Source organism: Cyanistes caeruleus, chromosome 10, assembly GCF_971803275.1.
Source record: "Cyanistes caeruleus chromosome 10, bCyaCae1.hap1.1, whole genome shotgun sequence".
In the NCBI taxonomy this organism is placed as follows: domain Eukaryota; kingdom Metazoa; phylum Chordata; class Aves; order Passeriformes; family Paridae; genus Cyanistes; species Cyanistes caeruleus.
The window spans coordinates 4,535,897-4,548,191 of NC_141710.1; the positions used below are offsets into that span (position 1 = coordinate 4,535,897).

At 50.6% G+C, this 12,295-nt stretch overlaps 1 protein-coding gene across 3 annotated transcripts; it reads left to right on the top strand.

Annotated features, from left to right (window-relative positions):
* Window positions 1-1,472: 1,472 nt before the first annotated feature.
* Window positions 1,473-12,142, top strand: SENP2 (SUMO specific peptidase 2). 3 transcript variants are annotated; one of them, XM_023933447.2, is made up of 17 exons: window positions 1,473-1,872; window positions 4,004-4,059; window positions 4,745-4,872; window positions 5,097-5,163; window positions 5,426-5,504; window positions 6,171-6,300; window positions 6,427-6,530; window positions 6,944-7,032; window positions 7,667-7,724; window positions 8,786-8,849; window positions 9,208-9,351; window positions 9,495-9,626; window positions 9,975-10,178; window positions 10,283-10,362; window positions 11,024-11,108; window positions 11,357-11,452; window positions 11,929-12,142. In XM_023933447.2, the coding sequence occupies exons 1-17, from the start codon at window positions 1,829-1,831 to the stop codon at window positions 12,004-12,006; spliced, it is 1,638 nt and encodes a 545-aa protein (XP_023789215.1). In that variant the 5' UTR covers window positions 1,473-1,828; the 3' UTR covers window positions 12,007-12,142. The 3 variants fall into 3 exon arrangements, with proteins under 3 accessions (XP_023789215.1, XP_086699301.1, XP_023789214.2); XM_086843175.1 differs by lacking the exon at window positions 1,473-1,872 and adding an exon at window positions 2,581-2,816; XM_023933446.2 differs by lacking the exon at window positions 1,473-1,872 and adding an exon at window positions 2,995-3,265.
* Window positions 12,143-12,295: the final 153 nt, after the last annotated feature.

Sequence of the window (12,295 nt, forward strand, 5' to 3'; positions counted from 1 at the left end):
CTCCATCCAGGTAAACCACCTGCCCTGCAGGCACAGCTCTTCCACCTGGCATCCTGCACTCATATAAAGAAAAGGGGTTTAAATGACAGATTAAGCCTATCTGGCTTTATATCACTAAAATCATGTGTGTGCCTAAAATCACCCATCACTTCCCAAATTAACTGCTCAGCTGAGTTACTTTGTTATCCCAATAATTCGGAACACCAGGTATTGGAACCCCGCTGCTGGAGTTGCTTGGAAGCTGCATTAGAGACACTTTGAGCAATGCATAAATAATGAGCCATCATTAATAATTATTTATGGAAATTCTCTGCTCTCCCTCTGTTGTCAGAGATTGCACAGATGTGATCCAGGTCTGTTTAAGCAGGAACAGCCAGGAACTGGATTTTGGTTTGCGTGCATCGAATATCATCACTTTGAGTCACAACACGTCAGTGCTCCCAGCAAGATGCTTGGGCAGAATAAGGATGAAGTCATGGAAGGAACAAGCAGCTGCGAAAATACAGGGATTGGGAAATGCAGCCAACGTCAAACTGCTCTGTGAAGGCAAATCCAGCAGGAGTTACAACACAGACGCTCGTTGGTATGTGTTTTGGGGGGGAAAAAAAAAAAAAAAAGGAAAGTTTTGCTGCATGGAAAGCAGTACAAGAAGAAAGTTTGCTCAGTCTACTGGTGGCAGTATTTTTATTAAAGTTTAATTGATTCATATATTTGGTTATTGATGTTTCAGAGCTCGTGGTAGTCTGCATATCAACGCAGTGGAAAAGAGAACCAGCTCGTGTGATTCCGTGTTAGCCATCCTGTGTTTGGGATAAACTCTTCCAGCTGCACAGGTAACAGGGACTTGGATGTGCAGTGATCACTCCCACCCCACAGACACGGCCAGGAACAAAAATCATTGGGCAGCCCTAAAATCCTTCTCCTTCCACTGTCCCCGGAGGATGAGGGAGGGATTGAAGGGTGGCTCTGCAGATCCTGCGTGGGGCTGCCGTGCCCTCTGCTGGGCTCTGCATCCAGGCTCACGCTCCTTCCTTGAGGCCTGAAGCTTGGAAATTTTTTTAGGAAATATAACCAGGAAGGTAATTGTAATTAAAGCAGACCCCACCATCCCTTAGATTCCCTGCGGGACCTCCTGCTGGGAGAGCTGCCCCAAAACGCTTTAATTTTCCCATTTTCCTCCTTGCTTTCCTTTAAAAATCCTTTTCGCTCCTGAGTAAAATGCTGGAGTCAGCTTGGAGCAAGCAGCTGGGAAGCAACAGGAAAAGCATTCAAAAACCCTTTTGTCACTGAAATTCGAGAATAAAACTCCTAAACACCAATGCAATATTAAGGAGCAGGCGTTTCTTTATTCCAGCGCTGGCTGCTCGAGGGATAACTCTGCCTTTAGGTGCCCGCCTCAAATTGCTACAGGTTTTATTACCGGGAGATACCGATTTATCAGGGGAGTGTTACACCTTCCTGGGCAATTTGTTACTTCAGGCGGCCGCAGCGCTCCTGAACCGGCTGGGGTTCCTTCGGCTGCTCCCGAGCGCACAGGAAAGTTCCTTCTCGTGATGTGCAACAGCTTTAGGAGGGAGCGGGGCATTCCCGGGGCACCGTCCGCGCCTCGCGCTGGAACCCCCGGCTCGAGCCCCGCGGCCGCGCTCGCTCACTCGCGGTGCGGTCGCGGTTCGGTCGCGGTGCGGTCGCAGTCCGGTCGCGCTTCACTCGCGGTGCGGTCGCGGTGCGGTCGCGGTGCGGTCGCGGTTCGGTCGCGCTTCACTCGCGGTTCGGTCGCGCTTCACTCGGTCCGGTCGCGGTTCGGTCGCTACAGCAGCAGGCTAGCGCCATGCCGAGAAGGAGAAAACGCCGACGTGCGCCCAAGGCGGCTCGGTGAGCGCCGGGGAGGGGATGCCGCACCGGTGGCACGGAGAGGGAGGGCGGGGACACAGAGGGACCAGTGGCTGCTTTTCCTGGGATGCCGGGGCTTCTGTCCCCCGGAGTCCGGGAAATGCCCAGCAAGTCCCAGCGCCTCGCAGGGACCCCCGGCAAGTTCCCCACGCCAGGTCCCCACCAAAGCCTGACGACCGAGTCCTGGAGTAGGGAAAGCTGACTCTCTGCGAGGGCAAAAGCTCCTGACCCTCCGAGGGGACAAAGCTCCTGACTCCTGGAGTAGGGAAAGCTCCTGGCTCTAGGAGAGGGCACAGCTCCTGACCCAGCCGTGGTAGCGCTGTTAGGGCCGGCTGGGGTGGGGAGGGGAAGAAAACAGGACGGGACAGGAGCAAAATGGGCAGAAATAGCCCAAAATTTGTGCTGGGAATGTTGCAAAACGCACGCGCGCATCGCTCCAGCCCGCGCGGGGCGCGCTCCGGGAACGGGCGCGGGAGGGGCGGGGCGATGAGCCCGGGGGGGCGGGGCCTGTACGGATGGGGCGGGGCCTACAGGGCTGCGGGGCTCGCGGGGCTGTGGGCGGGGCTATGGGGGCATTTGTGGCTGTGGGCGGGGCGTTTGGGGCTGTGGGCGGGGCTGTGGGCGGAGTTTGTGGCTGTGGGCGGGGCGTTCGTGGCTGTGGGCGGGGCGTTCGTGGCTGTGGGCGGGGCTGTGGGTGGGGAGTTTGTGGCTGTGGGAGGGGAGTTTGCGGTTGTGGGCGGGGCGTTCCCGCCGTTGGCGGCGCGGGGCGGGGCCTGGCGCCGGAAGTGCGCGCGGTCCATGTACCAATGGCTGCTCGCGGTCCTCCGCGCCCTCCGCGACGCCGCCCGCCAGGCCCCGGCCCCGGCCCCGGCCCTCAGCCCGGCCCCGCGCCCGGACCCGCCGCCCCGAAAGAAGCCGCTCTCCAGGTCAGCCCTTCCCGCCGCGGCTCCGGCCTGCGCCCCGTCTGCTGCCCCGCCGCTCGGCCCGGCCGGCGTCCGCACGCCCCCGGGGCTCCCCGTGCGGGTCTCGGAAATTGCTGATAAATCCCAGGTGTTCGCGTGGTCGTGGGTCCCAGGTATTCCCCTTAAGCCGGTCCGCAGGCCCAGGTGTGCAGGTGGGTGTGGGTGCCAGGTGTTCCCAATGAAGCCCTGGGCCCATGAACCCCTGCCCGGTGCGGGTTTGGGAAGGAGGAGCGGCGTGCAGCTTTAGGGTGGATGTGCCGGAGGAGCAGGGACGGCTGCACCCGCCTGCGGGGATGCCTTGGCTGCAGGGGACTGATGGAATATGGACGTGAAGTGGATAAAAGAAGGATGCCTTCCCAGGCATTCAGCATTTTGCTGCTGGTGATGGCCGAAGCACCTCCATGCCTTGGAATGTATGGGTTACACGCTGTGCTCTGGGGGAGCGTGGCCGCTCCCTCCGGGAGAAACTTGCTCCGGGAGGCTTTGCTTAGTGCCCCATTCCTGAGTGAGAGACGAGGGAATGTCTCTGGAAAGAGCCGCGTGGTGCACGAGTGATTTTCACTGAGGAGCAGCTCAGAAGGAATTAGCCTCTGGTGTGGGGGGAGAATTGAAATAGGAGCGTTCTTTGTGCTCTGTTCCTAAAGGAGGCGTTTTTACCGGCCTTAATGATGGTGTCAACTGATAAAAATCCCCGCGTTTAGGCTTCTGAGAAAGGGTGAGGCTGCTAATTGTTTCAAGGATTTGTTCCCAAGCGCTGGCTCAGCAGGAAGTGGCTGCAGTGGATGTAATCAGGAATGGCTTTCCCACCTTTTGTTTCCTCTTCTGCTTAAACTTTCCTTTGCAGCTCAGCGTAGTGACATGAGCTTGGGTGGCTTAGTGTCCTCTGGAGTGTTTCTTTCCTGGAGGAAAGAGGAAAGTATTACATATTAAGCCATATTTTGGTGGTGGGAAGGAACATAAAACACGAGGAAGCATTAACAGAAGGAGAAAAGGAGGCCTGATCTGCTTTAGTGGGATGATCAGCTCTCTGAGAGATCTTAGGGAAATAGGAAAGCCACCTTTGGAAGCTCAGGCCCTGTGAAGAAGGGAAATCAGCCTGCTGGAAGCTGAATTGTGGTTGCAAAACATTGTTCTGTCTGTTCTTCCCTCAGTGTTCTGTCACCTGTGGAAGATCCTGAGGAGATTCCTGCAAAGAGGCTGAAAACAGGTATTTCCCCTCATGGAGAGGTGTAATGTGCCTGATTTTCCTTGGGTTTGGGGTACCTAGGGGAACCCTGGATTTGGTACTTCAGAATTGCTGCTGAAACTGAGGATTTTTGAGCCATTCTTGTGGCTGGAAGGGGTCTCGTGGGGCCTGGGCCTATTGATGATGTGTCCCATTGTTCATGGATGTGGCACTTGGGCACATGGGTCTATGGTGGCCTTGGGAACGGTTGGACTTGATGACCTCATGGGGTTTTTCCAACCTTAATGATTCTGTGATCTTCAAAGCAAGTGGAAGATCAGAGATCCTGGTCAGATGAAGGCAGGAAGAGAAGCAGGGAACAACTTTTTCCCTCCTGGGAGGGCTGTGTATTTACACCAAGGATAAATCCTGGCTGGGGCAGGGCATGGGATGTCCCAGATCTCTCTGGCACTGAGGGGCAGGGCAGCACAAAGAGCATTTTCAATCAAGGCTGTTGCTGTTCCATGGGGGATGTGGAGCTTCCTGATTTCTATTTGGGAGCAAGATCCCCAGTGATGGGGTGGGGGTGCTGCTGGGCTGTTGCTGAGCTGTTGAAATGGGTTACCTGCTCCATGTGGCATCGAGGGGTAGGGCTTCAGTGGAAGCAGAAATCCCAACCCCTGTTTTCAGTCCTATTCTTTATGGCCTGGTGATGTGGTTTTTCCAGAATGTGTCTCTGGGGCTAGCAAGGAGCCCGAGGAGGTTTCTGTGGCTGCCGAGTTGCCACCTGAGGCAACAAGTAGAAGCCAGGAGACTAAAGAGAGAGAAGACTTCTTCTCTGATTCTGAAGATGAGGTGAGCAAGGCTTTTGAGGGGAGCTCAGGGATCAGCTCCCACAATCCCTGCATGTGTGAGAGCCTGTGTTACAGAAGTGGTGCCATCAGTGCCCCTGCCTTCTGCTGCAACCCAAGCAGAACCACAGGCTCTGAGAGCACAGCTGCCTGAATTTCAGGAAGGGGAGGTGTCTGCCTGGATTCACCTTGAGGTTACGCTCACTCTGGTACTTGTTTTTATTTCAGGTAGTGTACGTTTCTTCTGACTCTTCAGTTGTAGCATCTGCAGAGGATGAGGACACAACAGAACCTGGTAGGGCTGACAGCAAGTCTTTCATTCATTCCTTTCTCCTGCTGCTCTGACTCTGAGCAGCTCTGCCCAGGCTGGGGGCTGGTTGCTGAAGTCAAAATATATGTAGTTGCCAATATGAAAATACCCTGAAGCAACATAGCACAAATAATATTAGAACATGAGGGATAAAATGAAAGTAATTTGTCTTTGGTGAAGCTCTTTAAACTCGTAAAACTCCCTTTTTCTTGACCAGTAGCTGATGGCTTGTGTTCTTCTCTCACAGACAAAATGCCTTGTGACACCAACCCATGCTTGACTGAGGAAACACCATGCTGTCTTGCTGAGAGACTTCCCTATGCGAGGTAAAAAACCTTCTGTTTTCCTTCACTTCTGCTTTGAGGGGTTTCTTGCCTTTCACTTTCATCTGTGAACTTCTTGTGTTGCCCAACATTTGTTTTTGTGTCCACAGAGCAGCATTTTTCCAGGGTGTTCTGGGGCTCCTCCTGGCTGCCATACTGAGGGAGGTCTCCAGCTGTGGAGAGACAGCTGTGTTCTTGTCTTTGACCAATTTTAAACTTTCTCTTTAAAGCCAGATAATTGATAGACTCAGGAGATGAGAGAAAGATTAACAAGTTCATCACTGTCACCTCCTGTGGTAGGAGGAAGCATTGAACTTGGAAAGAGGCTGAGACCAGGAATGCAAACAGAAAATCCTAGAACCACCCAAAAAAAAAAAAAAAAAAAAAAAGAAAGAAAAGAAAAAAAATCCCAAAAAGCCCCCAGAGAATTTCCATTTCCCCAGAGGAAAATTTTTTTTCCCCCTTCTGAGGTTGTTCAGCTAGTGCCACAGGTCACTTAGAGAGGTTTTGGAGTCTGTCCATGGAGCTATTAGAAAACCCTCCTGGACATGGTCCTGGGCGGCCTGCTGTGCCTCCTTGAAACAGGAGGTGCTAATTAAAACCTAAGTAATAAATCAGGAGATTTGAATGTTCTTTTAGTAGTGTTTGTTCTGCCTTTGATGCTTTCAGCTTGAGCGGGAATAACCGCATCCAAGCTGCTCCAGAGAGCCCTGTCACACCCAGGCCCCCCATTAAGGAGCCAGGTCCCAACTCTCCAGGAGTCAGTGGCACCAGGAGGCCTTTGTGTGCTGCTGAAGAGGTAAACTGGGGAGAAGGGAATTGTTTTGGGATGAAACAGCTGTGGAGTTCCTGTACAGTTAGGCTGAGACAAAAGGAAGGGCTGGGAATGCCTCTCAAAATCTCTTTTTTCCTTCTCTTCTGCAAGGATGTTCAGCAAGCAGAAAATAAGAAATACAAAGAGCTCCTGCGTCTGTTCAAGGAAAAATATTCTGGAAGACTTCATTCTCCACGGCCAGCAAGACTTAACAAGTAATTATGAGCAAAATAACCCTTAACTTTCTGGTGATGAGCTCCTTGTATGTGGAAGGGGAGGAGAATTGATCTTTCCTCCTCTCAGAGTTCTGGACAGCATCAAATGTAATGATTGAGTCTCTTTTGGAATAGTGGAGGCAGAAAATTTGACACTTGTATATTCACTGTGCCTGAGTTGAAGGTGGCCAAACTTCTGGATGTAAACTCCTCGAAATGCCCTTTGCATCTGGTCATGGAACCAGTGACAGCATGGTTCTGTTAAGGACTAAACAGCCTAATTTTACTTCATATATTTCTGTTGCTTTCATTTAGCCAGTGTGTACAAATAGCCATGTCCTCTGCAGTGAATAATGTGCACTGGTAACAAATCAGTTGTAAAAACTCTGTCCTTTTCTTCTGCTGCACCAAAGAGTTCAAACCAAGGAACCAAGGATGACTGGGAGTCCCCTGAAAGAACAAAAATCCAGAGGTGCCTCTCCACCTGTGCCAGAGAGAACCAGTGAGTATCCCCTGGTCCACTCTGTAGGTAGATGTCCAGCTCAAACAGGGCATTTCCTCAAATGGAAATTACTGGCTAAACTGGGTTTCTGAGAGTTTTACTGAAGGGGAAGAAGTGGTTTTTAAATGGTATTTGAGAGCTGTGACTGTAGCAGTGCAGTTTGTGCAGCTGGATGTGACCCCACTGCACAGGAGAAGGTTGTAGAATCTGTTTACCTTTTTTTTTTTTTTTTTTATTTATTTTTTTTTTTACCAGGGGAGGGGGATATTTGACTCTGCACCCTCAGGGCTGCACTTTAATCCCTTTTTAATGCTAGACAGGACTATTTCCATAAAAGCAGAGCTTCCAAACCAAGTAAACTAAATAAATAAATGCTTAATATTGTCCCAGGATTTTTTTTTTTCCCCTGTTCATTACTTAAATACTTTTTCATCACTTGCTCTTTTATATCGTGAACTATATGACATGATTACATGGGGATTGAAATGATTTCTGAGCAAGTGCCAGAGTTTGAACTTCTAAGTTGGAAATGCTGATGCAATGTCTGTGATGTCACCCAGAAACTGAGAGCTCTGTGCAGCTGCTGGAATGGGAAATCACCTCCTTGTTCTCATATTGCTGCTTTTCCCTGCAGGTGTCAATCACAGGGATGCTTTCAGCCCCCAGCTGCCTCAGAGAGGTGTCATGATCAGGTAAGAGTCTCTTTTAACCATGGCTCTTGTTTCTTTTGGCTCTGTCAGTCTCCAGAATACAAATCCTGTCCAGTGTCTCAGTGCTGGGGGAGAGGAGCAGCTGGTTTGAGGAATTGCTGACAGCCAGTTTTCCCTCACATGCAGCTCCCCTGTCACAGCTGGGCAGCTGTGGGATGTGCTGGGTGATTTTTGGGAGAAGGAAGTAGGGGTGACAGTGGTGGCCACACCAGGTTGTCCTTGGGTTTGCAGAATCCCTCTCTGCCCCTGAGTGTCTCAGTGCCACACCATTAATGGGCTGACTTTGCATTTCCAGTGGATCCTTGAGCAAAAGGAGTAAGGAGCTGGTAAAGCCTGGAGGGGCTGAGGCAGTTTTTGAGGCTTGCAGGATGCCTTGGGTTGGAATAGGAGACCAAAAAGGAAGTGTTGCTGTCCGTCTTCAGGGGCCAGTGGACTCTGTGGTGGCAGGATGGGGGTGCAGGAGGCTCCTTGTGGAGGGAAAAGGGCTTTTGGCTGCAGCTCTAGGGAGGGGTTTTGGTGTGGCAGTTTGGTGTCCTCTTCTTCCTCCCCTCAGGCAAGAGAGGAAAGTGCAGATTGGGGCAGAGAGAGGTTTGGCTGTGGCAGGTCTGGTTTGGGGTGATTTGGTCCCTGTTCTCTTTCCACCTTGGACATGAGCACTGTATTGAGCTGTGCATTTGTCCTGAGTTCAATTGTCACTGTCCTCTAAGCTCAAGGGAAGAGAGGGATTAACTGGTGGAGTGGCACCTGTCACCAGGAGATCACAGAGCACTTGATAGAGGAAGTGCTGGTAGCTTCCCTGTTTTCCAAAGATTAAAACTGAAGAACAGAAGGAGTTTGGCACCTGACATTGGAAGAAAGTTTGTGAAGCTTCCAGCTCTTCATCTGTCCTGGTCTCACTGCTACAAAAGGAATGGGGAAGGAAACAGATGTTGTCATGTGTCAGAATGAGCCTTGAAAAAGTGTTTCTTATGCAGAAGGTGAATTCTGGGGGATTTCATGGGGCAGTGTGGATATCCAGCTCACTTCTCTTTCTCTCCTGACAGCTACTACACACCACCAGAAGACTCTCGTGGACAGGGAAAACGAGACAAACAAGCTGCTTCAGTGGTAAGCTTGAGTTAGTCATTACTTCACTTTGTTTTCTGGAAAATATAACTCATCTCTGAGTTATATTTTGAGATCCAAAATAAAATCTGAAGTGTAGAAATCAGAAATACTTACCTTGGTCTCACCTTGATACCTGCATGTGGTGGCTTTGCTGGGGTCCTGGATGTTAATCTAAGCCCAAGGAAAGTCCTGCCTCTCTGGGCACACTTGGAATGCAGTCACCACTCAAAGGTGACTTTGGGGTTTGCTGCTGGGATGTGTTTCCACAACCCCTCCCAGTTTCTTGCAGGATTCTCTGCCCTGTCCCCCAGCAAACCCCTTGTGCTTCTCTCTGACTTCCTGTCCTTGTCCCTGGCAGGGCCAGCGTGAAGCCAAAGTCCTCCAAGGAAAGTTATTCGAGTTCCATGTGACGCCTGTGCTGTCCAAAGACCTCTTTTTTGTGGACAGCGAGCCACTGGCATGCCCAGGAAAGCCAGTAGATGACCTGGCTCCACTGACAGAGGTACCTGTGCTCAGCAGCAAGCCAGTGCTATGCCTGGTCCAGCAAAGGCCTGCAAGGCTCCTTGCTCTGGCACTGGAGCTGCACTTGGAGGCCTTCTGGGGGGCTGTTCCATGAGCCCTTCCCCACTGAATGCTTTGTTGCAGGCCATGGAGAGTGAGGTCTCTGCTGCCTTTGACAGCGGTGAGCCCGATGACATCCTGAGCAGAGCCTTCAAGCTGACTGTCACCCGTGAGGACATCTGCACCCTGCAGCCCCTGGGCTGGCTCAATGACAGGGTATGGCATCCTGCACTTGCAGGGAAATCCCACCTCCCTGGGCACAGGAGTCTTCCAGGAGCTCCACTGCAGAGCCCAGAAATAGCTGTAGACTCATTTTGGGTACTGTGTGGGCTGGTGTTTCTGGAAGCTTTCACTTGGATGATGCAGCTCCCAGGAGTCAGTCTGGGTTATCAGAGTGGGTGTGGGGGCTTTAACCAACAGCACGAGTCTCCCAGTGTAAAATTCTGGGAGCAAAAGCTGCCAAGCTGGACTTTTCTCAGCTCAAGGGTGACCAGCAAAGACATGTTGCTGTCTTTTTAATTTAGTGTCTTATTTCACATCTCACTTTTCCTCTCTCTGCTCCAGATCATGAATTTCTACATGAGTCTTCTGGTGGAAAGAAGCAAGAAGGAAGGATATCCAGCAGTCTATGCTTTTAATACCTTCTTTTATTCGAAGCTAAGCTCTGCAAGCCACAAGGGAGTAAAGAAATGGACCAAAGGTGTGGATATCTTTGAGCACGATGTCATCTTGGTGCCTGTTCACCTCAGAACTCACTGGACACTGCTGGTAAGTCAAACTAGCTTTTTATTTAGGGATGGGGAGAACTAAACTAGCAAGCAAAGTCCTTTAGTGTGTGGGGTGTGCTTTGTCTAAGTCAGCTTTTATCCCAGGTCGTAGACCTCCGAGAGAAAACCATCAAATACTTTGACTCCTTGGGACAGAAAGGAGACCACATTTGTAAAACTGTCTTGTGAGTAGCTGCTTTTTTATCCCTTTTGGTGGTTTTTGAGGCCTTTTCCCCTCCCTTCATGAAATTTTTGCCCCTGTCCCATAGTGCTCCTCATTTCATACCTCTTCTGTTCTGCTCAGTGATTTGAATCCTCTGGAGTGTCAGAGCTGCAGGTTTTCACATGTGCTGTACATCCTGACATGTCTTTGTCAGTAAAAGCCCTTCATCCAGCAGCTTTGTAGGGCGAGAGCAGGAGAGCAGCCCCACAGAGACACTTCCCAGAATCACTGAGGTTGGAAAAGCTCTCCAGGGTTGTTGAGTCCAACCCATGACCGATCCTCCCCTTTTCACCAGCCCAGAGCCCTGTGCAGAGTCTTTCTGCCCTCCACCCAACTTGGTGTCACCTACAGAGGCCCTTAGGGTGCCAAATCCCCTGGTCCAGGTCATGGGTAAAGATATTACACAGGGCTGAGCCCCACACTGGGCCCTGGGGAGCTCTGCTCACAGCCTCTCACTGTGTTTCTAAGATTGGGATTTTTTTCTCCATGTTCCTTAAATCCACTGCTGTGAGGATCCTCTGGCATTTCACTGTGATTTATTTTCCTGTCACCTTTCAACAGCTTCTTGTTGTTGCCCTAAACTGGGGAGATGAAAAGTGTGATTTTTGTGTTGTTTTCAACAGAAAATACCTGGAAGAGGAAAGCAGGGAAAAAAGAAACATTGAATTGACTGCTTCTGAGTGGACCCTTCACAGCATGGGCACAGAGGTATGGGAGCAATGCCTGGATTTGGAATGGGAGCTAGAACTCCTTGTCACAGAGGGTGGTTTAACAGTTTCCAGGCAAGCAGAGGAGAGAGATGATGTTCAGTTAACTGGGGCTATTCCTTGAGTTTGGGAGTGGTAAATGGATTATGGAAATAGGTTTTCAGGATTAGGTGTGGGTAATGTGTGCTATGACCAAATTGCTGCTCTTTCAAGACAGATAAAAATTCTCCATGTTTCTGTATTCCTCAGGAAATCCCTCAACAAAATAATGGAAGTGACTGTGGAGTTTTTGTTTGCAAATTTGCTGATTTCATCTCCAGAGACAAACCCATCATCTTCACCCCGGTGAGAGGAGGTGTAAACAACTCCAGCCTTTCCCAGAGCCAGGGAAGCTGCACAGCAGCCGTGGCAGGGGCTGAGGGTTTGTTCCTCGTGTCTGGTGTCTGCTTCTTGGGCAAGAGCACAGAAGTGTGGGGTCCCAGGGTGGTTTGGGCTGGAATGGACCTTAAAGACCATCTCATTCCATCCAGCCAGGCTGCTGCAGCCAGTGGCCTTTGTATCTCTTGGTGAAACAGGTTTCACCCTTGGCCCAGCTCAGCCCCTGGTTATTTTCCGATGCAGTGACTTTAATAAACGTCCCTGCAAAGAGATGTGGTTTTGTTGGGTGGTTGTGTCATCCTCATGTGAAACCCACCTTGTACCCAAATGGCAGGTGCTCAGAAGCAGCTTCCCCTTCAAGAATTCCCTGGGTTTTAACGGAGATTTCCTGCCTCTTTCTCCCCTGGCTTTCTATGTGATGGGTTTTTCCTGTTTCTTTTCAGGAACACATGCCTTATTTCCGCAGGAAGATGGTGTGGGAAATAATCCATCAGCAGCTGCTGGGAGACATGCACTGTTAGGAAAACACTGTTCTGTAAAAGAGTAGTATTTATTTCTTATTGTTTAGGTTAAATGAGATAAATATTAACTTATGTAAGAGCCTTACTGTATGGGAATGTGACTTGTTAATAGAGTAATTTATTTTTTAATTGAAAACTGATTTGGTGTCTGTGTGGTTTCTAACTTGCTCCCCATCTGAAGAAGAACAGGGGCTGTCTCCTCTCCTGCTGGCTGTGGGGACAGACAGCCCTGTGCTGCTCCTGACCCAAAGACCCACAAGATCCCAGCCAAGCTGCAGAGGAGCTTTGT

What these genes read in the sequence shown, in the direction of transcription:
- SENP2 (XM_023933446.2), top strand. Translation starts at nt 3,105, where the DNA reads ATGTGCCGGAGGAGCAGGGACGGCTGCACCCGCCTGCGGGGATGCCTT. An exon ending in CTTTGTGTGCTGCTGAAGAG is followed by an intron (nt 6,301 to 6,426) that starts GTAAACTGGGGA and finishes CTCTTCTGCAAG; the next exon opens with GATGTTCAGCAAGCAGAAAA. An exon ending in TGGGCTGGCTCAATGACAGG is followed by an intron (nt 9,627 to 9,974) that starts GTATGGCATCCT and finishes TCTCTGCTCCAG; the next exon opens with ATCATGAATTTCTACATGAG.